Source organism: Bicyclus anynana, chromosome 11 (assembly GCF_947172395.1).
Source record: "Bicyclus anynana chromosome 11, ilBicAnyn1.1, whole genome shotgun sequence".
NCBI lineage: Eukaryota > Metazoa > Arthropoda > Insecta > Lepidoptera > Nymphalidae > Bicyclus > Bicyclus anynana.
The window spans coordinates 9,593,083-9,620,014 of NC_069093.1; the positions used below are offsets into that span (position 1 = coordinate 9,593,083).

The window sequence follows — 26,932 nt, forward strand, 5'->3', positions numbered from 1 at the left end:
CCGGTGTTAAAACTCCGCTCAAAAAAGATACTGATCATGATAAGGATATGAGTTTTCACATTAAGCTGTACAAGTTAAGTAATTACACACAAATTGAGGACTTTTCTCAAATTTGGCAACATTTGTGGAAGTTTGTTATTTCTTTGATGAGTGTGAGTAACCAGCCATAGACAAAAGGTATAGCTCTAGAGGGCTGACAGAGTAACCCATAGATACCATAAAATGGAGTAACCGGTTTAAGCATAGAATATACTATACGTACTATCCACAGGTACTATCTATTAATAAGTGATAGATACCATAGATAAAAGGGTACAAGCACAGATTAAATAGAGATACTACGTACAAGCTTCGACCTTTGACACCTATTTATAAGGTTCGACCCTCTTCGACCATTTACTCTATGGGTACATGCACATAGATTTACGATTCGTAGCAAAGCAATGGGTGTAATAGGAACTCACCTCTGAGCTGAAGTACCAAAAAGTATTCTGTGTTAAGTGCCAAAGATTCTGTGCCTTTGACCTCCTTTGTCAATGAGTCAATGGGTTTCTATGTATCTAAGGGGTTTATGCTGTAACTTTTTTGACATACAACTTTAATACCAGATTCAGTGTTGCCAAAATCTGCAACGCAATAGGTCGGAAAATATTTGCGAAAAACTGATTTTGTGACCTTTTGACGTTTGTAACTTTTAAGCCGGCACGATATCGATGTTGATTTATCACATCTTCATAATAACACCGTATTAAAGGTGCATACAAAAATTCAGCTCAGTAGGAATTATTCCCCAGATAAAACCTAAATTGTAGCTTTTAAAAGCTTAGTTTTTTACAAACGGATCCCTTTGACGAAATATGTTGGTAGAAGACCCCTCACAACTTTCAAAGACCTATCCAACGATATACATAAAATGACTATAAAAGTTCGACCCCACTTTACACGTAGAGGAGGTACCCTTATAATTTTTTTTTTTCAAGATTTTATTGGAGTTTACTCCTTAAGAATCGATTTTTGTACGACTTTGTTTACATTTATAATTTACATGTTCATGCTAATTTACAGCTTTCTGATAGTAACAGTCTCAGCGCTAACCACGGACTGACGGATAGACAGAAGGACATGACGAAACTTTAAGGGTTCCTTGTGAACTACGGAACCCTAAAAAGCTATAATTTTTCTGCCTAGGTGGTTAGGTACTCCGACAAACTTTATAATTTAGAATTCATTTAATATTTGTAGAAAGGAACGAGCAATCAATGATGAAATTATACTCAGTAAAATAATACAACAGTAATTTTAACATTCTTTTATTAATAAAATCAATAAAAATCATTCTAATTCAATACAAATTCAAAAGCAGGTCATAAAAACCCATGAAAATATTTTTTAAAGATGGAATTGTGTATAAACAATAGGTACAATTATAAAGAAAAGTGTTAAACACATGCTCCGTGTTTGCTCAAAAAATACTTCGCAATTTGAGATTTTATTTATACCATTTGTAACAACAAACGTACTACTAGCGCCATCTAGAACTTATAATAAAACTGTAACAGATCGAACTGTGTACATTCTGAATCTAAAAATATTTTTATTCGATTTTTTGTGTCTGTCTGTCCGTGTTATTTTGTTATTCGGGCATCACGCTGAAACTAATGAATGAATTCAAAGGAAACTTTGCACGGTTTAAGACCATAATACGGAGAAGGTTATAGGATACTTTTTATTGCGAAAATAAAATAAAAAGGGGTTGAAAGTTTGTAAAAAGTAAAAAAATACGACATATGTGATTTTTTTTTTAATTCAACCCCTAAAGTGGTGAGATAGGGCTTGAAAGCAAAAGCATACGAAATCACCAAGGTGGATACGGCTAACACTTTTCTTTAACATTGTACCTGCGCAGACAACACTTGCCGGGGTCTGGGTTATATTTGTGGCAGCAAATATGAATATATCATATTATGCATACTTTTAATAACGATATTGGGAAATAATCGAAAATACGAACATTATTCTAACTTATACAACTAAAATACGGTTATAGCCTAGCATGTTTGCATATAACCACTTACACAATAGCATGCACATTATAAAAAATATAAACATCAACAATCATCACAGCAATATTTAGCATATACTTTTAGTGTATATAAGTAACATTCATAGCTAGAGCGACTTCTTTCGCGAGACAATCGATGTTAACGTTCAATATCATTATAATTTTTTAGAAGATACCTACGTAAAATGGGTAAATTATTAAGATATACATAAAACATGGGTATAAGTAACAGATTCTTTCTTGTAGATCTATAAACGAGGAACAAATATACTTATATAATATGCATGTTGTTATATCTCAAAGGGATTGGTCAACGTTTCCAATGAAAGCACCCACGTGGCATCACATTTTTAACCATAATTATAAATGAGGTATCGTTACATTCCATTATTTTCTGGTAGTATATATTTGTAATAATTGGTATGTGTAGGTACCACATACAAATTATTACAAATAAAAAATCAAGGACTTACCTTGCAAACTATCAAATCCTCTGCCTGAGGTTCCGGAGGGTGTGGGTTCAAATCCGGTCCAGGGCATGCACCTCCAACTTTTCAGTTGTTTAAAGAATTTAAATATCACCTGTCTCAAACGGTGAAGAAAAAACATCGTGAGGAAACGTGTGTGAACTCTGCCAATCCGCATTGGACCCGCGAGGTAGACTAACCTAACCCCTATCATTCTGAGAGGAGACTCGGGCTCAGCAGTGAGCCGAATATGGGTTATTACAAATAAAAAAGGACTTATTGATAATAACATAACTTATGCATATACTTATGGCCAGATGAGTTACTATACAGACTTAAGACTTAAAAAAAAAAACAGATACCTACTGTACAAAATCTTTGGTATCCTACTTTTACTGGGGTGTGTACTCGTAGTATTAGTAAATATGTACAAAGTTATGTATATAATATCGCAGCCATCTGGAAGAAATGCCGGCGATTATTGATCGGCCTAGACGTTCAATTAGCTGGTTAGTTTATCCAGACGACTGTGATATATCTATAATTTGTAATATCGAATATTATCACAAATCACAAACGTTATTTGTAAAGGAGATGGTCCATTTCAGGTCCACTGTAATACCCGTATCATTAAAATTTAAAAAATACAGGGTATTTGTTAAAATCTAAATAAGTGAATAAGTGTAACTAAATAAAAAGAAATAAATAAAATTGAAATCCAAGTTTTTGAATTATATTAAGATGGCGCCCTTAAAGCAACTATGACATGACTTTTGACAGCAAACGTCAAAACGACTATTGCGTTGAAAACGTCATCAATCCGCCATTGTTACTCTTATTAGTGTTGCATTTCTTGGTAGAGAATTAATATTATTTCGAAAGAATTAAATTAATTCGTAGATTTGTATAATCGAATATAGTTAAAATATTTATTTTCTTTTATTTCCGCCAGGGTGCAATGACTGATCTTGGGCTCCAGACAATTTTGGATCATCTCCTTTAAATTAAGAATAACTAATTGTTTTTCTAATATAATAATGGCTTCTCTCCATGGATACATTTAGGTACTAAAGCCGAAGTGCAATGTTGATCAATAAACAAAATAAAAAAAGGAATATAAATTGCTAATCATTTTACACCTAATAATAATTTTAACTTGTTCCTAAACTAATAAAAATAAATTTGATTAATAGGCTTAAAACAAATAGATATACGTGTAAGTATATAACATTTTGAATAAGTAACATTTAATAAAAAAAACAATATAATTTAAAATAAATCAGGTATGAAATTATCCTTCGAATTCGCTGTAGAGCTTATCACATCAGTTTGCTGGACTTTGGGTCTTTGGGTGACTAACAAATTAGTTAATGATTAATAACAATTAATTAATCAGATTGCTCATTAATTCTTTGATTATAATTTTGTTTGACCTTTAAGTACCTACGTGCGGTCCGAGAGGCCCTGGCAACTTGAATTGTTAGTTTATTCTTTTCGCCGCACAATACCGATCCCCTGTTTTTAGAAGCTGCAAGGTCAGTGCCCACGACATCGAAACAGGCAGTGTTGTTATCGTGCGCATATTTTGTGAGTAATTATGCTTTGAAATTCCGACGCGGCCTCTCAGGCCTCACGTCGGTATTAAACTAAGTTTTTTTTTTAACCGACTTCAAAAAGGAGGAGGTTCTCAATTCGGTCGGTATTTTTTTTTTTTTTTTTTTTTTTATGTATGTACACCGATTACTCAAAGACGCCTGGACCGATTTCAAAAATTCTTTTTTTGTTTGAAACGGTATAGTCCCCATTTGGTCCCATTGCCATCATGTCAAGATCTGATGATGGGATCCTGGAGAAATTGAGGGGAACTTTCGAAAATTATATGGGTGTCTAGTGTGTTCGTAAACTTTTCCATTTAGTATTTTTAAGCACTACAATTTCATGAAGGTTTAAAGTCGATCTGATGATGGAGCCATAAAACAGACGAGGGAACTCCTCGGCGATTTACAGCAGTTACCTTGTGTTTGGGCTTGATTAATTTGTATTAATGAGTACTTTCCACATAGATAGGTTGTGACTGTCATTTAGGGGTTTGGTGATGAAGACCAAGGACAATTAAGGGAACTCCTTAACAGTTTACAGTAACTACCTTGTGTTTGGCCTTGATTAATTTGTATTGCTGTGAACTTTCTACCTATATGAGTTGTGTCTGTTATTAGGGGTCTGATGATGAAGACCAAGGTCAATTAAGGGAACTCCTTAACGGTTTACGGTAGCTACCTCGTGCTTGGGGTTGATTAATTTGTATTGCTGAGAATTTTGTACCAAGATGGGTTGTGACTGTCATTAGGGATCTGATGAATTCGTTTGAGATGAAATTTTACACTAAAAATGGAAAAATAATAAAAAATTTAATAAAAAAAATACAACCGACTTCAAAACCTACAAACGTACCCACAAAACTAAAAAGCGAAAAATAACATCATAATATGTTCTACCTGCTGATCAGTATGAAGGCGGTGCTTAGCCGGTGTTGTCTTAATTTAAGCCATTTCTGACAGGACCACATGAAACAACTTTGTCTGTAAAATCTAAATTTATAAGATATTCTCACATGGCTTGAATTAATACATCACCGGCTTAGCACCGCCTTCATACTGATCAGCAGGTAGAACATATTATGATGTTATTTTTCGCTTTTTAGTTTTGTGGGTACGTTTGTAGGTTTTGAAGTCGGTTGTATTTTTTTTATTAAATTTTTTATTATTTTATAGTAGTGTTATTTTCACAAATATTTTGAATTAAAACGAAAGAAAATCGAAACTCAAAAGAAAATTGACCTGTAATTCGTGCAAAATCATGTTTGTTTGCTGTGCGCAAAACAATTAATCTGATATTTCTCCAAAAAATCAACCCAAATAGTGTTTTATTCAAAAATTTAATAAAGTTGATTCTATACTTATTTTTTATTAAAACCCTTTACTTTTCATCATAATGCAAGAACAAATATTTAACTCTTCATTTAATTTAAATAACTCTATATTATATACGCGGCCTCTCAGGCCGCACATCGATACTAACGTTACAAAAAATGCACGTCGGTACTTAAAGGTTAAATAATTTTTCATCACTATTTTTGCTCAAAAAGTTCGCCGGTGTATCAAAGCGGTGAAGCAACATTTTGGGATGGGCAGCCTTTTGATAACAACTGAACAAAACATATAAATTATCTACAAACTATTTAAAATATAACCTGCCAACCCGCATTGGACCAGTGTTGTGGGTCTAAACTCCATATCCCCTCTTCTATAAAGAGAGTGGCCTGCCCCCGCAAGTGGCACGTCGGTTCTCTTTCTACGATCGCTAACGCTTCGAAAACTAGAAAAATGTATGGGAATGACATTCGCTATCGACAGGTCACGTGATCAAGATCTGTTAAATAATTAAAAAAATTAAAAAACTCGACTGTCTAACCTGCTCGCACCTAGTCATCCGCCTCGCGTATTTTGTATAACGATTCATAAAAAAAGTTTTTCTAATTGTACATTTTTTTAATATAGCCATTATAATTATCATTTTGAAATCCTCTTGATGAGCCCTTGAATTTAATACCCATATCGCAATATTCGGAAAAAAAATCACGTCGAGTTTATAGCGACTCTCAGCCGTGTTGTTTTTTTTTTTTTAATTTCACCTATCTAAGAACACTTGGGTTATTAAGAAAAATCTAACGATATCTTAATTACGTAAATTCGTTCAGCGGTTTGGAAGTTATGAGGATGTATAGAATATTACATACATACAATATACGCGCGAAAAACATAACCCTTGTTGCAGTCGAGTAATAAAAATAGGCTGATAATGACAATGGTTAACAATATTAATAACATATTCTTATTATTCTAGACCTTAAGTTTAGATCAACTTTGTTGAAAATATTTTTTTATAATATAAACCGAGGTAGATGATTTACATTAATTCATAAATGTAAAGGCACGGAATTCATTTAAATGTAAGTAAATACATGAAAAATGCAATAAAGTTATCAAAACATTAACTTGTTTTAAGTACTCTATAAAATACATCACTTTAGCAAACCTTATTGTTACAAAATAGGACTTCAACTCACTTCCTCCGATAGTTACCTGCCAAAAAAAAATTAAAGAATAATTAATATATTTTTTATGGAGGACAAAGTAGGCCTTTATTTATTTATAATTTATATCTTTTACGGACAGAAGATACAAATTGCCGTTGAGAAAATAATTTTCAGAATTTTTGGAACCAGCATTAGATAAATATTTTTTTTTGTTTTGCTCCTTTGTCTGCAAATTAAACATAGACAATATAGTAAGTGTTCAAAACAGCTAATAAATAAACCTGGAATTGAATTCATATCCGTTGCAAGCTGTCAATGTCATGTCAAATGTCAATAAGACACAAGTTTTAAAAATTCATTAAATCGTAAACAGAGAAGCATTAAACAAAAAAATCCTTAAATTGCTTTAAAAACGCCATAAACGATCGCTACTACGCGAAGATCACTGACAATCTGTTAGGGTGTGAGTTACAAGCATGTTGCCATGATAAAAATTCTCAATTAATGTTGTCAGCTAATGAAAAAAATTCATTTTATTAATAAAAAAAAATGCGGGTTCCAAAAAATATTTTTATTTTGGGTTTTAAACCTATATTTTATGTTCTTTTATGATAAAATTAATTGGTTCTGCTTACATTGGTTTGGTTACATTGGTTTGGTTATTGGTTACAAAAAATGTGATAAATGAAGAACCACTTGACCGATTTTGTGCTTCACATTAACCATCTAGTATTGATCACAATATATTTTTTATTCGGAAGTTTTATATGTCTCGAAGGGCAATAAGCCCTGCTAGCATCTTTGGAAGTTTAATGCATGGTTCCAAACATTTCCGGTGACATAAATATAAAATCAATATAATATAACACAACGTTGAAAGCCGAATATTCTGTATTCCTGTTTTGATCTATATGTAAGTCTACTATTAAAATTCACAAAATACCTCCATATCTGTCGTAGTCCGCGCGTTTTTCCGGATCACTAAGCACCTTGTATGCATTGTCAATCTCGTGGAAGCGACGCTCCTGTTTTTTGCGCTTAAACAACGAACAGCCGGGATGTCTGTCTGGGTGATGCGCTTTAGCAAGTTGTCTGCGAATCAAATCAATGTACCTACGTTATACCTATATGTTTAAAAATGCCGTAAAAACTCACTATCTGGTGCAGTGAGAACGATCTGTATCTATTATTTCTCATCAATATGACTTTATAATGTATTTATTAGTATATTTTGATATGTATTTTATTCATTATTGTAGGTATTTGATGTATGTGTATTACTAATACTATGGTTATTTTTGTTTTACGCCACCTGCTGATGTCCTTAAGTTTTTCTAAACCGAAGGTTGCCTGGAAGAAATCGCTACTTAGCGATAAGGCCGCCTTTTGTATGCTGATCTCTTCTTAATATGTTTTTATTTCACTTGTATTTGTCTTTGTGGTGTGCAAATAAAGAATATCTATCTATCTATATGTGTTTCTTTTAAAAACAACAGTAAGAGTGTTAAAATAGTATTATTTTTATATATATATATGAATACAATACGCAATACAATGGTGTAACCCTACCAGCTTGCTCCGATTTTGGGTACCTCGGATCGCTTTTTCAAAACGATGGCAATGTGGACCGAGACGTGAAAAGTAGAATGAATGCGGAATGGATGAAATGGCGAAAGGTCTCAGGTGTGTGCGTGACCCGCGAATGCCTTTTAGACTTAAGGGTAAAATATACAAAACGGTTGTAAGACCCGTCGTGTTGTATGAATCAGAATGTTGGGCGGTGAAAGGGACGGATAGTAAACGAATGCATGTGAATGAAATGCGTATGCTGAGATGGATGTGTGGTGTGACAAGAATAGATAAAATAAGCAATGAGTATATAAGAGGAAGTCTGAAGGTGGAGCCAGTGACAGAAAAATTGAGGAGTAGAAGGATAGCTTGGTATGGACATGTAATGCGTAGGGAGGAAAGCCATATTACTAGAAAAATGTTGAATGTGCAAGTGGAAGGACATAAGAGGAGAGGAAGGTCAAAGAAGAGATGGTTGGATTGTATAAAAGAGGCCATGTGTGTAAAAGGAGTGGATGATGAGTTGACGAGTAATAAAGACGAATGGAAAACATTGACATATTTTACCGACCCCACTTAAGTGGGATAAGGGTAAGGCGATTATGATGATGCATAATACATTAGGCATTCATATAATATTATACTAGCGGACGGTCGCGACTGCGTCCGTGAAAATCGATAAAAGCTTTTTAAACTCCATCTATTCATATACCTTCTTATTACCTATGATAAATAGTCCAGTCATCATTTAACAAAAATACTAATAACTTCAGCCCCTTTTTAACCCTTTAAAATACTAAAAAGAATCTATCTAAAGATTTTTCAAAATCTTGAATTATTAGCATGTTTTTGGTAGTACGACAAAAAGGCGGTCAGACAAAAAAATTAAATTAATATTTTGTTGATCATACAGATGTCCCGTAATTAATGGATAATACGCAAATGGTAGATATTTTCTGTTTAAGGTACACAAAGTATTTACCTGTACGCAATCTCGATGTCACGTTTCGTCGCAGCTTTTTTGACACCAAGTATATTATAATAATTCTTTTGTTGTTTCGATTTCTCATTTTTGAGCGCCTTGGCTTCCTCCAAGAGCTTTTTGATTTCGTCCTTTGGCTCAAGTTTGTACAATTCTTCATAATCATCGACAGCGCTTTCATACTCCTGTAGTAGGGTGCAGCATTTGGCGCGGAGAGTCAGCGCTTTCACATATTTGTGGTCCAAGTCCAGTGCCGCCGTGCAAGCGTCGGCCGCCGCCTGCAGTTCGTTCAGTTTCGAGTACGCGGTCGCTCTGTTAAATTGCAGTTTAGCATTGATCTTCACATGTGTCGGGTCAATTGTCAACGCTTCGTTGTACAGATCCAATGCCTTGCGCCATCGGTTCATTCTGAATTCTTCATTCCCTAAGTAAAAGTAATTATTTTTATCATTTATTTACGTATTTCTTTTTAATTCTTACCAATAGTGATAAAAATAATATAATCTATATATATAAAAATGAATTGCTGTTCGTTAGTCTCGCTAAAACTCGAGAACGGCTGAGCGGATTTATCTTATCTTGGTCTTTAAATGTTCGTGGAGGTATAGAGAAGGTTTAAAAGGTGAGAAAAATCAGAATAATCGCCGGAAAACCATAAAAACAACCGTTTTCTATTTCCCATACAAACGTTTAAGAGTCAAGGGGTAGGGGTAGGGTAGGGATAGAGAGGAGTAGGGCAGGGGTAGAGTAGAGATAGGGAAGAAGTGCACATAAGTCAAAGCGAAGCTTGACCGGGTCCACTAGTCTACTATATAAAAAAAAAGTCGGGTTTTCCTTCCTGACGCTGTAACTCCAGAACGCACGAACCGATTTCCACGGTTTTGTATTCGTTGGAAAGGTCTCGGGCTCCGTGAGGTTTATAGCAAAGAAAATTCAGGAAAAATTTCAACAGAAAAGCGGGAATATGTAGGGGTAGGGGTAGTTGAAAGTTTACATCAAGTTTCACGCGGACGAAGTCGCGGGCGTCCGCTAGTTATGTATGTATAATGTACAAAATTACTATTTTGTTTAATAATACCTATGAACATTTTTAAATATGTATAAAAATTTTGGTGTTTTTTAGGGTTCCGTGGTCCACAAGGAACCCTTATATTTTCGTCATGTCCGTCTGTCCGTCCGCGGTTTAGCGCAGAGACTATTACTACTAGAAAAATGTTATGAATATGTCAATTATAAATGTGAACAAAGTCGTACAATTAAATTAGAAATTATAAAAAGAAATAAGAATAACGCGGCTTCTGAATACAATTTATTTGTATTTCGAATTGCACGCTAATCCACTGATAAAATACATCTGAAAATGCAGGTTATAAAATCTAATTTCTTATTGGATTTTAATTTGAAGACCTATTTATTAATACAAAAAAATCATCCGGCAAGTTACAAAGCTTGAGAGCCTAAAGCAACCAGCGGTTAGGGCTCTAGAATGAGAAACCTTACCACCACCACCTTACAAAGTAATAAAATAGGTATTATAATTGAAGCTAACAAAAAATAAAGAACCTTTTTCTTTATTAATCCTAAGCAATTTAGCTTTATTGTACGCCGCAGACGCAGCTCGGTGGTCTGGCGAAAGACGTAAGACTTCTTTAAAATGTTTCATTGCCTGTTCTAGATTTTCCTGAAACAAACAAACAAAAAGTCATTAACTATTATTAGACAGGTTGGTAGAATATAGGAAAGTATAGTGTTTTTTTCCTTACATGGCGAAAATGCAAAACAATAATGGCGGACTGAAAACCATAGACAATCAGTAGGGATGGGAAGTTTATCGCGGAGACTGTATCGCGAACTATACTGTATCTGGGTAAAATATATAAATAAAACCTCTATTAAACAATACCGTTACAATAATTAGAAAAATAAATAATACTATTTTAAATATAAAATTTTTAAATTAAGGATAAAGGAAACAATACACAAATACAACTGGAATATTATTATTGCTGGACCAGAAAAATAAAAAAAAGAATTAATATACTAATGGAAAAAATTTGTTACTTTTGTTTTGCAATGGCGAGTTTTTTTATTTTCATAGTCAGGCTAGTATGCGTAAATCATGATAGTCAGAGTTATTTTAATAGTTAATTAGAAGCAGTTATTTATGTAATTCGTGGTGTACGCGTTAAACAAAGTGATGTGTATATAAATGTTTTAGTTTAAGCGGACGGTTAGTGAGAAATATGTGAATTTCGTGACAACGGGTCTTTGTTTACCATTTTCGCCATTTAAGGATATATACCGTATAGAAAAAAGGGAGGTATAAACTTGTGTATTATGTGCATATGATGCAGGTCTCCTGATACGGAATACTTAATAATCGGTAGCGGCGACTAGAACTGTACTATTGTGTTCCGGTAGAGGAAACAACTCGAACAGGTCCCAGGACTAGTGACCCTGGGTGAAGGTTTAAAGGTACCTTTTACAATGCGGCTTCGTCCATCCTTAGACTTTCTTAATCTGGCCCTCTTGCAAAATCCATTCTCAGTGGACGTTCACTAACTATTAAGTACCTCTCTGCCAAATTTCAACTTTGTACGTCAAGCGGTTTTCGAGATATCGTAAAGCACAACCTTTTCGCTTTTATATATAAACCAAACTATGGGGATATATAAATGGGGCGACTCTACCTCTAATATTTATAAACTTTTTGTAATAATACGATTATGGATGTAACCCCCTTACTCGTAGCACGTAGATAATTAAATTGTCGATAATCTAATTTTCGAACATACTCGTAAAAAGTATCAGGCTCTAAAATATAATAATAATGAATAATCAGGACATACATACTTGATAGTAAATGCACAGTCCCTTAATATAAACAGCCTCTACGTCCGTATGATCGAATCTTAAACATTCATCTGCTATCTCCTGCGCTTGATCTATTTTCCCGAGCATCGCCAAACTCTCGGCTTTTATGAGTTTTACTCTGAAACAAGTATATACTGAATTATAAAAGACGTCCTCCAATATGCAATGCGCGGCGCTCGTCCTCGCACTCCTCGCCGGCTTCGCTAGCCTTCACAATAGCTCGCTCGGCGCCAGATACTCACTTGGAACTGAACGGGCTGGACTCGAGGCACTGATTCATGCAGGATACGGCGCGCTTGTAGTCCCGCTCCTCGATGTGCTTGTGCTCCTCCTCGCACTCCTCGTCGGCCTCGCTAGCCTTCACAATAGCTCGCTCGGCGTCAGATACTCACTTGGAACTGAACGGGCTGGACTCGAGGCACTGATTCATGCAGGATACGGCGCGCTGGTAGTCCTGCTCCTCGATGTGCTTTTGCGCCTGCGCGTGCAGCCGCTGCAGCGTCTGCAGCGCCCGGCGCTCCTCCATGCACTCCTCGCCGGCCTCGCTAGCCTTCACAATAGCTCGCTCGGCGCCAGACAATTCTCCTATAATTTTTTATATATATATGAGGCCTATGTCCAGCAGTGGACGTCTATCGGCGGATAATGATGAATAATAACGACTGGGCCCGAGCCTTTTAAGACGATTCCCAAACAACAGCTGATGTCTTTTGAAAAAGACTTAATTAAAGCACAATCATAATCAGCATGACAGATATAAACTTACACCCAGGACACAAGTCCTGGGCTCTGCTCAGATTTCCCCCCTTTGTAAGCATACAATATTCTATTTATTATTTAAATTTTGTACTACAATTATCACCAAAATTTACCCAACAGACGAATTTTGTACATACCTATATAGATAAAGCATTTCGCTATGCCACGTATAGTGTCATTGCATTTTCCATAAAGTACAACAGCTTTCTTGGCATCAACAAATGCCTCCTTGAACATTTCTAGCTTCATGTGACAGGAAAATGAATTGCTGTGATATTCGGCATTTTCAGGATGCAAACGGATTGCTTCTTTGTACATAACCAATGCATCTTTAAATTTGTTTCGCTTGTACAAGTCTTGTCCTGCTTCGAATTTTATTCTGGCTTGACTACAAAACGATAAAACATGGTCACTATCAATTGGAGAATGTTACTAGGCAAGCAAAACCACTTGAAACTTTGTTACATTAGAGCTTTTATATATACAAATACACTAGTTTTTGTGTTTGCTTCAAAGTTCGGATAAATATCGACTACCGCGAACAGTCGCGATGTTGTACGTGACATTATCGTACAACACTTGCCCGTTCAGGCAATTTCGTATTTACGAACTAATGGCCTTTATATTCATTTACTCTTTGACTAATTGCTAACCATTAGTTCGTCAGTAGCTAAGGCAGAAGTACGAAATTGCCTGAACGGGCCGTGCAAGTGTTGTACGATGACCTCTCGCACATTAAACGCGGGCAGTCGCCGCGCACACACTTTAAAATTCCATATCTTGAGAACTAATTAACATATCAAAATAATTCTTTCACGAGAGAAAGCTAACATTTAAAAATAGTGAAAATTCTCCAATCCCAATCATGTAACTAATACGAGTGAACACTCTAGTGACAGAGAATAACTTCGAGCAGTGACCGCGGCTTGTGACTTTGGGTTGCCATGTCGAGAAACCTCCCATTGTGCACTGTTCGGGGGCACGAGCAACAGTTGGGTCGATGCACTCATGCGTAGCATGCGTTGTCTCGTGAAGAGAATAAACTTATTGAGGCAGAGTTGAGTTATTGAATATCGCTCTCCCTCTGGTCCCAATACAACGCAACGTGAGCAATATATTTTATTGTGCCACTATTCTCGAGATATGAGTACGTCATGGTTAGGTGTTACCAGTGTAACATCATCAAATAACAATTTTTGTCAGCGGATAGTGTTAGCCTTAGGCTAATAACACCTGGCGTAACGTGAGTTTTCGCCGCGTCCCTTACTTTAGTTATTAATTTGAATTTAAAATATTTCATCGTACAAGTTACTAAAAATCTATCTGAACAACCACTACATCGGAAGGAGAATAATGAGAAGAAGTGACCAACATTACAGCAAGCTTTGAAAAAGCTTTTAAGCTAGATTTTGTTTATGGAGTTTTAGGTGTGTGTAGCGTATCCATAGTAATATTTAGTTTGCAGCTTATCCATAAGTTGGTAACGAAATCATACGTATCATGTCAACGTAACCATTTAACTTGAACATATTTTTAACTCTACTGAGTTATTAACCTAAAGCATTTTGTAAATTGTAAAATCAGTTGAACAATAAACGGAGCTCTATAAACACGAAGCAAATGAGTACTTTTAGATTTTCCATATTATTTTATTTTAAATTGACAAAATTGTGGTATTTGCCGCTGCTACCTTTTGTATGTCACCTGGGGCAATTGCCCCCAACCCCCACATCGCTACGCCACCGCTAATGGCTCTTAAGATCCCCTAAATCTTGATCAAAACTTACCCAATTTTGGATGCTCCTAGCGCTTTTTGCAGCAACTCCTTGGTTTCATCACTTTTGTCGATTGCGTATAATTTTTCACAATCTAATAAAGCATTTTCGTGTTGCCCAATAGCGGTGAAACATTTGGATCGTCCGCTTAGAGCTTCAATACATTTGTCATCTAACCTCAAAGCGTTTCCGTATGCTAAAATCGCGGTATGTACTGTATTTAAATGTACATGCCATATGCGGCCAGTAGTACAATACAGTCTAACGCTTAGCTTTTTATTTTCTATACAACATTTTAAACATTCATTGTAATGATGCAAAGCTTGACTCCATTGACCATCCATCAATGCAGTTCTACCTGTAAAGGACATTTTTAACAATTCTTGAAAAATCAATATATGAATAAAATTAAAGTGCTTTCAAAATATCTGTGTTGTTTCAAGTGCTTAGTTATTTACACGTTATTAAAACAAACTGTTGGTCACCAAATGTCTCTGGAACAGCTAAACCAATATTTTTCATTCAATTGATGAGAATTTCCCTGGAAGATGGAAAATAATGAGCAGAACATAAGCTCCTTAATATTACAGCATTCCTTAAGATTGCACCATTTTTCGATACCGAGCAGAGCATTGCACCATTTGTGCATTATTAAGGTTTATAGCGCTAATTTAATCTACGAAACCTGACATGCGATTGGCCGGTTTTTCAATATTTAATTCATTTTAAGACAGTCTGCCACGTACGTCTGTAAAAACATTCTGTCATCCTAATCACTACAATCAACTAATACCAGAACAGTTTGACTAAGTCAGACTAGAAAACACTTACCTAGTTCCAAGTTATTTTTCAACGAAATAGTTCTGTTTAACATTTCACAGGATTCAACGTGTATTGGGTCAATTTTTAGTGCTCGTTGAAAATGTTGAACTGCTTCATCATATTTTTCCTGCAAGGACAGCAATACCAATGACTATGACATTATAGTAATTAGTTATTTGTTGACATTATAGTAATTAGTTATTTGTTGACATTATAGTAATTAGTTATTTGTTGAGTAGCGTGTAGTGATTTTGTGCTATAATGTTATTAATGTGGCAGCGGAGGTTAGTTTTAATGCATACAAGCCCTGGGACCTGCTCGAGACGCTTCCACTACCACAAGAGTACTATCATCTGATGGTACAATTCTTAGCGCCGCTATCCGCCGCGTTCTTTTTCTACAGTTAGTTAGTAGTTAATACAAATTAATATCTATAAACTTATCACGTCATGATTAAATACCAACTTTATGAGTCAGCTGACAGCCATTTTGTTTGCTTGATATGATTTATATATGGTCCAAAAAAAACCCACTGTTGGATTCTGGCATCTTGTATGGACTTACCAAACAGAAAAAACACAACCCTTTAGTGTAAAAAACTTTTGCATCACACGTATATTCTGGTAGGGACTGGTCCATAACCTTTAGTGCTTTCATAATTTTATCGTTTCGAATCAAACAATCCACTTCCATAAATGTTTTGCTGAAACAAAAAAAAAACGAAAGTTCATAAAATTAAAATAAAGATGATAGAAGACTTGGTCGCTAACTATGGGCCTCATAAGAAGGCTCAGAGTCACACAGCGGGCGATGGAACGAGCTATGTTAGGAGTATCTCTGCGTGATCGAATCAGAAATGAGGAGAGCCACAGAAGTACCAAAGTCACCGACATAGCTCAACGAGTTGCGAAGCTGAAGTGGCAATGGGCGGGGCACGTAGTTCGAAGAGCCGCTGGACGTTGGGGTCCCAAAGTGCTGGAATGGCGACCCAGCACTAGTAAGCGCAGTGTTGGCTGACGACATCAAGCGAGTCACTGGGATTTGCTGGATGCAGGTGGCTCAGTATCGTGATGTTTGGAAGTCCCTACAAAAGGCCTATGTCCTGCAGTGGACGTCCATCGGCTGATATGATGATGATGATGATGAAAATAAAGATATCCTAATAAGGGGTAAGAGTTACAGCAATGCTCCAGGCAACCACTATAACGGTAGTTTCTCAAACGTACTCTGACTATAATTGGTATATTTTGCTGACGCATTGAATGGATTGAGGTAGCATTAAACAGCAATTCATGCAGATAGCAACTTAATACGTTACAGGCAAAAAAACCAATAATTACTTGTAAACCGCTTCTTTTTCTAATGCCTCTTTCTTGGTTTCCGACATTAAATCAGCGTAACCAATATTGTCAATTTCGTAGCACTTCTCGATATCACTCAGTGCATCCTTATATTTTCCAATTTTTTTATAATATTCAGCGCGCCTGCTCAGCGTTGGTATGGAGTACACATTCTGTTCTAGAGCCAATGTGCAAGCCTCGATTGCTAATGGTATGTTGTTTAATTTTGAATACATCTCTGCGTTGTTCCAAAACAGTTTAGCATTTGTCTTTTTATTTAATTTATCATCATTTGCCATTGCATTATTTATCATTATGACTTTATTATAATCACCCGCTTTTAAAGCTTCCTTTCCTGAAATGTATAATCATCACTATCAGGATTTTAACGGCCCACTATTTTTGTCACTGAAATGTTGAATTCGATTTAATGTTATTTTACTAGTAAAAAGACGTTTCAGTGACCGTTGCACTAGTCATGTTACTGACTGGATTTAATAATCGTACTATACAGTGCTAAGCCTTCGCTGAGGGTATATGGAGCTTAGACCTACCACAAGTCTTCTTCTTGATAATATATGTAAAATACGTGCTGCACACCGTGTGCAGTTTGATCCAATTTGAAAGATAGGATAGCTTAGGGGTGGGGTAGGCTAAACTACTTAACCAATAATAATCAACTAAACCAGTCCGAATGCATTTGATCCAACGTAAAAGAAATAGGTTAGGGGTAGGGTAGGCTAAACTACTTAACCAATTTATCAACAACTGATGATGGAATCCTGGAGAAAACGAGGGGAACTTTCGAAAATTATAGGGGCAACTAGTGTGTTTGTTAATGTTTTCATTAAGTATTTAAAAGCACTACAATTCAATGAAGATGTGGTGTCGATCTGATAATGGAGCTGAAGCACAGATGAGGGAATTCCTCATCAATTTACAGCAAGTTACTTGTGTTTGGACATAATTAATTTGTATCGATGAGGACTTTATATCTAGAAAAGTTGTGAATATTATCAAGGGTCTGGTGATGGAGACGAGAGACAATTAAGGGAACTCCTCAACGGTTTACAGTAGCTACGTTGTGTTTGGGCTTGATTAATATGTGTTGATGAAAACTTTACATCTAGATGTGTTGTGACTGTCATTAAGGGTCTGGTGATGGAGACGAGGAACAGTTAAGGGAAATCCTCAACGGTTTACAGTAACTACCTAGTGCTTGGGATTGATTAATTTGTATTGATGAGAACTTTACATCAAGATGTGTCATGATTATCATTAAGAGTTTGGTGATGGAAAGTACAATCTTACAGGCAACCCTTGACGACATAAAAAAACAACTTTAGTTACTCTATCCTCCTCCCAACTTCTGCCAATAACAAGCTTATTAAAAGTTGTTACTAACCAGCTTTTTTTTTTTACTGTTGCTTAATTAATAGTTATACAATTTAAGAGCCTACAAATTGCGTGGTACATTATCTCGTTCCGACGCTCTGAAATTTTAATTTCCTGGTAACTCAGTTAGCTACCAGAATCAAGAATTTTAGTAAATAAAACAGTTGATCGTCCCATCGAGATGAAGCTACTTACGAAAAATTTACTTGTTAGTAATCAGTGGTTAAAAATGTTCTACGCATATAGCATTCAGGGATAGTGTAGCTTCTCAACAGTGAACGAACTTTTGAAATCGGTTCAGTAGTTTCGGAGCTTATTCATTACATACAAATACACAATCAAATCTTCCCTTTTTATATTATTAGTATAAATAGTATAGATAAAACAACAGTACCTTCCTCTTCCCAGGTCATGAATCGTTTAATTTTCTGCAATAAATCAGTCGCGCCCATGTGTAAAGGAAATATATTTAACACTTGTTCAAAATAAACAGTTGCCTTCTGTAAAGCACCCTAAAAATATAATAATAAATTGTAATATTATCAGGACAATAGAGATGTTGTTATTTACCACGATTGACTTTTGTATATACAAATATGGAGATGATTGTAACTTACGTTAAAATAATGACATAGCCCTCTCGCATATAAAGCTTCCACTTCCAAACTATTTGTTTGTAGGCATTTCTTTGTAATCTCCATCGCTCGGTAGAGCTCCATTTGATACGTCAAACATACTGCTTTTATAGCTTTAACTCTAAAATAAAGTTACATTTTAATTGAAATTATAATAATCGGTTGGGGGAAAAGTCTTTTCGCATATAGCATGTATGAATTTGTAATAATCTTTGGTTTGGTATAATTAATAATTTTTAATTTTAATTCCAAATTCAAATTAGGAAAACGTGTGATTTTCATTTGTTTTACCTATTGTTAAAATTAGTGAATCTAATAAAAAAAATCGATACATTTTAAAATTTTACTACAAATAAAAAATAAAGCTTGAAAACTATAACCCGACTACGTAAAAAGGGGTCTAAAAAGTACGAAACAAGAAAATATTTCAGATTGAAATAGAGAAATGCATAGGAACAAAAGTGGTCACGGTAGAGCCGTGGTGGTAATTAACAAATATTTTTGTCAAATGCTCCATTTTTATGAGATTTATTGTAGTGACGCCATGAAACAGTTGTAATATAGACTGTCATCGCCAACAGGCGTTTTGCCTCGTATGGTCAAATACATATTTAATTAAAATCGGTCCATAAATGACGGAATTATGGCTGGACATACATAAAAAAAAAACACACAGACAGCCGAACGTAGAACCTCCTCCTTTTTGGAAGTCGGTTAAAAACTAAAATGTGCATGTAATCACGTCCCAAAAAAATATGATTTCTTTTCAGTCTAGTAGAATGATAATGAAATATTTAAGAGCATTTAAAAAGAAGTACCAACTAGCTTATTATTATATAATGATTTATTTATTTTGCTATCGTGCAATTGCACGTTGTAGAGTCAACATCTCCTGAGGATGCTCCGGTTTCGGGGTGAAACGTACGTAGAGAGTATTTTGCCGGACCTGGGTGACGTTGTCGCATGGGTTCGTCGACTTTTCGCGGATGATAGCAAAATAAATAAATCATTATATAATCATGATGAACTTCCGCAAAGTAACGCCTGCTTCTATCCAACTAGCTTATTGTCTTAATTTCATTGAGTCAAACAACGAATATTATAAAAACGTTATAAAATATCTTTAGTAATGTTGATATCTACTCGTAGCTATGATAATATAGAAGTTGTATTACCTATTTGAAGGACACAGTGTGAGGAACTTGTTTGCGGATGAGTCTGCGTGGCCAAAGTTTTTGACAGAAATGTCCCGTTGTATATCTCGGTATAGCTGGATCAACCGTTCCACCTCCTGTAGCAAGCTTCGCTCGTCTTCCCCAGAGAGTTCATTGACCCGAGCATTGGCCTTAGCGTCTTCGGCGAGATGTACGTTTCCTGAAACAATAATTAATTGTGGCCAGTGATGACTTACGAACTCAGACCAATTATCGGAGGACCAGTCCAAAATTCTTCAGTGCCTGAAGACAAGTCTTCGAACAGTGCGTGTTGCCAGCGATAACCTGTGGTTCCGAGACTTGGTCGTTAACTATGGGCTTTATAAGAAAGTTCAGAGTCATACAGCGGCCCTCTAAACCGAGGTCCGAGTCTCAGAGAAGACGCCCTTAGAGAGTCGTTCTACCCATCTACTCTGCTTCTGCCTTCGGGCCCCAGCAAGCGATGCTTCTGCGCTCGTCCAAACCCCCGGTGACACCGCTGAGGTCCTACAAGGAGCCTACGGCACTTACACAATCAGAAAAAAGAAGTATAAATCATTGCTTACCGACCTGTGGCAATGTGACATCTAGCCAGCCAAATATAACCATAAGTGAACGTGTGGTCGGCTGCGACGACTTTCTGTGCGTAATTTACTGCTTCATCATAATTTCCAAGTTTCGAGTAATAATGAGATGCAAATACATAAAAGGTAGCGTTATCCGGGCACAACTGTATTGCATCTTCAAACATTGCCAATGCACTTTTATAATCTTCGTATTTATATAAATCAAGTTTAATCTTTCGTTGTCCATTAGTTGATCTGCAGACAAAAAAGGTTTTAGTTTTATGAGTTCCTCAAGTATGGGTGGTGTTAACATTCATAATTATCTCTACTACGTTTGTACGGTGTTTTTTTTAAATCTTTGACTAATTGTATAAAATGCCACGTTATCTGTAAGTATAACAAAACGCTACAACCAATAGGAGCGCAGCATCAATGCGTGTAGCAAAAACACGAAAATAAATTTCCTTTTGAAAGCTTCGGTTGCGTGCGCTGCGTAATCGGCCCCCCCTCTCATTCTGGGAGGAGACTCGAGCTCAGAGTGAGCGGGTTAGTGTCAAGCACAATATTCCTCAAAGGTTTAATTATAAACATATCCCCAGTTTTTTTCATTCTTTACAAGTTAAGTTAATCCTTGACTGCAATCTCACCTGATGGTAAGTGATGATGCAATCGAAGCGGGCTAACTTGTTAGGAGGAGGACGAAAATTCACACCCCTTTTGGTTTCTACAAGACATCGTACCGGAACGCTAAATCGCTTGGCGGTACGTCTTTGTCGGTAGGGTGGTAACTAGCTACGGCTAAAGCCTCCCACCAGCCAAACCTAGACCAATTAAGAAAACCTCAATCCGCCCAGCCGGGGATCGAACCCAGGACCTTCGTCTTGTAAATCCACCGCGCATAAAACTGCGCCACGGAGGCCGTCAAGTTTCCTCAAATACACGCGCATTTATGATGATGGCCAAGCCAGTGACGTGCACTTTAATTTTATAGATGCAAACAATCACTGCATACATGTTTAAACACCTTATGCACACCACTGGGCCAACCGCCAGTTACTCTGTTAAATGTGGTGCCTTTGAACCTGTGCCCAAGGTCAAAAGTCCTGGTACCTACTTGAGAAGTTTCCTCTACCACAAGAGTACAATTTATAACCAAGTCGTGCTTATAATACCAATACGCGATGCGGATATTTTTTTGCTGTTGCCTATGTTTTGTATCCTTGAGGAAAATAGATATTTTCTTATATAGATTAGATTTTCTATATTAATAAAGAATTTGTGTACGACAAATAAGGTAGTTGACTCATCAAATTTAATATAAACAATATTAATTTTGTGTAGTACATGGAATAGGGTCCGAAATATATCGATATCAATTAATAAAAGTTAAGGATTTCTTAGAAAACTTAATTTTAATATCATGTATTTTTTAAATTTTCCATACGTCAAAAATGCTGTCGTCCATTTTGTGACGTCACTAACATCCTTGCTTGAACTAATTATTAACTAATATTTTTGTCAAACGCTCCGTTTATAAGGGATTTATTATAGTGACGTCATGAAACAGTTGAAATAACGACTGTCATGGCCGACATGCATTTAGGTTCATAAAAAAACATGAAAAATTTTCATGTAACCATGTCTCAAAAAATATTGTTTCAGTCTAGTAGAACGATAATGAACTATTTAAGACCATTTAAAAAAAAGTGTCAACTATCCTATTATGAAATTTATTAAAACCATCACTTACCTGGTTTCTAATTGTGATTTTTTGTTTTGCTGAAAGACTGAAGTAGATTTTCCAAGTTTCTCATGCTTTGTACAATCTAACTCTAGTGTTAACTTTTTCGTAGTATCTCGTGTGATAGACGTAGCCTTGTCTTCAGATGCAGTAAAAGAATGACTAATATTAATAGGAGCTAAAGTCGCTGGGCCTCCAAACGCATAAACAGGTGTACAACTTTGCTGCACCGAACAGAAATATCCTCTTTCATTAGATGAACAGAAATTGGGTAAAACACTTTTGAATTCAACACTTGCTGTAGGATCGAAGTTTTTAAATTCAATTCTTGATGTATTATCTTGAGGAAATAATTTTTTCTTTGATATCAACGTAGCGGATGCAACGAATTTGTTTCTAAATGGAGAAGTAACTTCAGGACTCTTTATTGTAGATGACTTTGGTGTTTTAGATGTTCCAATAATCCATTCACCAGCAAACAAAGACATTAATTTAGGTTTATTAAACGGACTCTTAGTTTTACATGGAGATTTCTGATCAAATATAGATTCTGGATTCTTCTTGCTTCCAAAGATATAAATAGAATCAGTATTTTGTTTAGCAGTCCTGAAAGTGGGTTTTACTGTCTTAAAATCTACATACATAATGTATGGTATAGATGAATTTTTCAGTAATTTATTCTGGGAAATTAAAGGTTTCTTTGACAACAAAATGGAGGACATAGTAAATATATTTCTGAACGGTTTTGATGATACCGTAGGACTTGTCACAGTGGGTACTGCAGTTTCCATAGTCGATCTTCCAAGTTTCCAAGTATCTTGAAATAATGATATCAATGCAGTACTATTGAATGTGCTTTTTTTATTCTGATCTTTGTGTGTACTATCAGTATCCAGTGTAGATGTTGGTACTGTTACACTGATTGGAACTAAAGATTTGTTAAAAACAAATTTAAAATTTGATGGTACCACTTGTATTGTTTCACCTTTAGTATTTTGCGGAATTGTATCTATTATGAGCATATTGGAATTAGCTTCAGAACTAAATTTATTATTAGGATTTTTTATAGAAGACACAGCATTTCCAAGAGATTTAGGATTTAATATTAGAGCTTGAGCATTTTTATCACCAAATACAAAAACAGATACAGAATCTGATGTTTCTTGAGTATTTTGAGGAATTGTATTACTTGTAAAACTGTTTTTGGAAAACGTTAATTTGGAGTTCCTTAGTAGTCCTGTAAAAGAGCTTGAAGTGTTGTTTGCAGTGCTTAAAATACTTTTGCCATTTTGTAATAATTCTTTCGATAATTCTGAAATAGATAAAGTAATATGAGTAAATAGCAATTAATTTTCTGCTCCTGCCATCGAAAAGTGCATCGAAATTGGTCCCAAAAATGTTTTAATATATTAAGGCAGTGGACTCAAACCATAATATACCTATTCGCCTTCCTTTGTTTTCAACCTCAGACCTTAGGACCTGCCCCGTAAGACGTTACCCCTGTGTCAAAAGTATGTGATCACGATCTAACGTGTTTATAAAAACTGTTTCTATAGAATCAATGTTCATTGTTGTAATCTTTTTCGTTGTATGTGTGTGTTGACTGTTTTTTTATGGTATTCAATTACATAAACTGGCAGTTTTAGAGAGCTCTTTACACAACAAAAACAATTACAACAATGAAAGATCTATTTTATAGAAACAGTTTTTATAAACATGTTCGCTCATTCATCTTGTACCTTGACAGAGGGGCAACGTCTTGTGAGGCAGGTATCTATATAATTTGTCTGTGGATGATCCAGATTATATAATGAAGTATTAAAAAAAATTTTAGTAAAATAAAAAATCACCTTCTTTTAAATCAGATAGATTAAAAATAGATTTATTTGTTTCTACTACACTTTTCCCTCTTTCATTCAGTTTATTACAAAATAAGTAGTTTTTTTTAGAATTGCTTCCTGTTATGGCACTTTTAGATTGAGGTGCAATTTCTAACTGTTTCATCATTTCACTAATAGTATCCATTGTAGTTTCAAAATTTGTTTTTAAAGCTGGAATAGAGGTAGAGTTTATTAGTATTAAATAACTGGTCATTTGTTTTTGTAGGGACAGTGGCCTTTTGATAAATATTGGATAGTAAAAAAGTATTGTAGCTTTTTACTGAATATTAAGTCATATCATTAAGCAAGTAAGTAATATTAAGTTGCATAGACAAAACTTGTGAATAAGCTCCAACACGCATAAGGTGGTTAAACTTGCTCTTAATATTGCAACTGCACTTATATTCCAATATACTGGGCTGCACATATATTATAACACAGCTGAAATATATTTTTGTATACTGAGCAGCTATTCCTTTAGTGTTCAGAGCGGACTCAAAGTTTGGTGCATACTATGAGGAATAAACCTCACAACTATAAATAATTATCAAAAATTGGCAAAAGTAAAAATATAAACATTTCAGAATCATGATATAAATATTATTGATTTTAAAATAATAATTATTATGATTGTAGTATAATTTCTGACCTGTCCTTTCATTTACAGATCCTATATTATTGTTTGTACAATATCCATTTATACTCTTGGTAGTGTCATCCAAGGAGTCAGATTTACCACTTTTACCTTCATTTGATTTATTCATTTTTTTCCTGAAACATGAGACATTGTGGCAAATGTAACAAACATTTTATAAAGGGATAAATATTTAGACTTAACAAATATATCCTGTAAAACCAGGTGCAAGAGGAATACCAGCAAAATCTCTCCTACAAAAAGATTTAGGCTTTGCTAGAAATACAGCAAGTTTTATATTAGAATGGGTATCTATATCTAAAGCTGCTACGCAGCTTTAGAAACCCATTAAAGTTGAGGGCAAGTTGATATAAGAATGAGAATAGCATTAATTTTCAAAAGTATACAGTTAGAAACGAATATCTAAGCATTCCATGGATTCACCGTGCAGGTGCTGGGTTCATCGTGTGGTATAGAGAAAAACACCGAGCAAAGTCCAGGACTTGGGTCTACTGGATGTAGGGTTAGATGCAGAGATGTATCCGTACTATGCGCAGCACGGATTGGATCTCCAGCAACACTACATGAGGCGTTCAGCGACCTGGGCGGTCTGCTAAGCTTCTGGAGCGAGCTAAGTTGGCTGGAGCCAAGGTTACTCCAGCGGGGACCAGCACCAAATACCAGGACCAACGTACAACAGCCATCCCTTGTGGCTGAGTGTGGAAAAGGCCCAGGAAAAAAAAGAAGAAGCATACAGTTTTATACTGATTGTTCCACTGTGTTGGTGTATGGCCGCTTTAAATAAAGAAATAAACCCAACCAATTGAGATCAAGCCTCAAGAGTTTTATTAGACCTTTGGTTCCAGTTTGGTAGTGTGTGATGGGTTTGGATGCTCCGGCTACATAGAAGCACTGTACCTCTCAGGTGATTATTATTGCATGGAAACATGTCGGCTGTATGGCCTTAGGACTTCACTTGACTTGCATTTGTGTATATTTTTTTAACACTGCAGCAGTAGGATTGACTTATTGAAAAAATCTACGAAATGCAAGGATATCATACAGAGGGGCACTGAGTAGGTATATAATTATTATCACAATGTTGCCGGGTTTGTCAAGGCTGACGTCAGACAACAAACTTCTTCAGATAAATACTAACTATGAAGAGCGATTTCTAATTATTATTATCAACATATTTTACCTGTATTATGTAGACATGAAGCTTTATTTCTGATCCAATCACTGGAGATAGCAGAATAGCACTCAGAGATTATTACGATGCGCGATATCAATATCACTATTGAAGTTTAAAAGTACAAAACATTTATTTACATATTAATTGTTATACTTTTTTATAAAGTTCGCCATAGTGATCATATTAATAAAAGCACTTTGAGGTTTGATTTGATCTAATAATTGAAATTTAAAAATAAGCAAACCAACTTTTATTCATTGATAAAAATTACAAATACAAAATATATGTTGTTGACTTGTTGCCCTACAACTTGTATTTTGATGATTTTTGACACATTTTGATAACCTCACCTCACGGACATCAAAACTCAAACGTCAAATAAAGTTTGCTATTCTATTTAGTCTATACTCCACAGTCCTAAAAAATATCGTTGCAGATATCTATTTTCCCAAATCCGAATAAATGTAATAAATGCGGATAATACTAAAATTATTAAAAAAAATAGCCCAATTCCCAGCAAAGTACCTACATAAATGAATAAAAAAAGTTAAATTAATGCAGTTCTTATCTATATTTAATAGAGTTTTTGCCAAATTATCCTTCCTTTCTTGAAACTTGTTTTGAAAGGAAATATATTTATTCATAAATAGTACCTACAATCAATTATTTATACTAAAGGAAATATCATTATAATATCTACAACTATTTTATTTTCACGCAGGCAGCATTCCCGCGTTAAATTGCGATTGAAATTCTTTGCGCGAGAAAGCTGCCTGACCGAGGGTCGCCTGTTGCCTCTCCGAGGCGTTTACTTATCTCCTGGGCGCTCCTGCCCCACGAGCCTAGTGTCTCGACGCCAAACGGGACGAATTCATATTGGGCGCCGAGACAACTGTATTTTAGTAACTTTTGACGCTCCCGCATGTCTGCCGCCGCCCCGCCACGTC

The 26,932-nt window shown here is 35.5% G+C and overlaps 1 protein-coding gene across 3 annotated transcripts; it reads right to left on the reverse strand.

Moving 5' to 3' along the window:
• Window positions 1–1,294: 1,294 nt before the first annotated feature.
• Window positions 1,295–26,346, reverse strand: LOC112048188 (uncharacterized). Of its 3 annotated transcripts, XM_024085629.2 has the most exons (19): window positions 25,992–26,346; window positions 24,806–24,927; window positions 24,127–24,327; window positions 22,286–23,588; window positions 20,540–20,790; window positions 19,952–20,150; window positions 18,759–18,897; window positions 18,536–18,653; window positions 16,747–17,101; window positions 15,971–16,109; window positions 15,416–15,533; window positions 14,597–14,942; window positions 12,947–13,197; window positions 12,443–12,635; window positions 12,030–12,168; window positions 10,740–10,857; window positions 9,177–9,600; window positions 7,569–7,717; window positions 1,295–6,671 (listed from the first exon to the last, which is right to left on the reverse strand). In XM_024085629.2, the coding sequence occupies exons 2-19, from the start codon at window positions 24,918–24,920 to the stop codon at window positions 6,652–6,654; spliced, it is 4,578 nt and encodes a 1,525-aa protein (XP_023941397.2). In that variant the 5' UTR covers window positions 24,921–24,927; window positions 25,992–26,346; the 3' UTR covers window positions 1,295–6,651. The 3 variants fall into 3 exon arrangements, with proteins under 3 accessions (XP_023941397.2, XP_052740189.1, XP_052740188.1); XM_052884228.1 differs by lacking the exons at window positions 1,295–6,671; window positions 7,569–7,717; window positions 9,177–9,600 and having other exon boundaries at window positions 12,026–12,168; XM_052884229.1 differs by lacking the exons at window positions 22,286–23,588; window positions 24,127–24,327; window positions 24,806–24,927; window positions 25,992–26,346 and having other exon boundaries at window positions 20,536–20,712.
• Window positions 26,347–26,932: the final 586 nt, after the last annotated feature.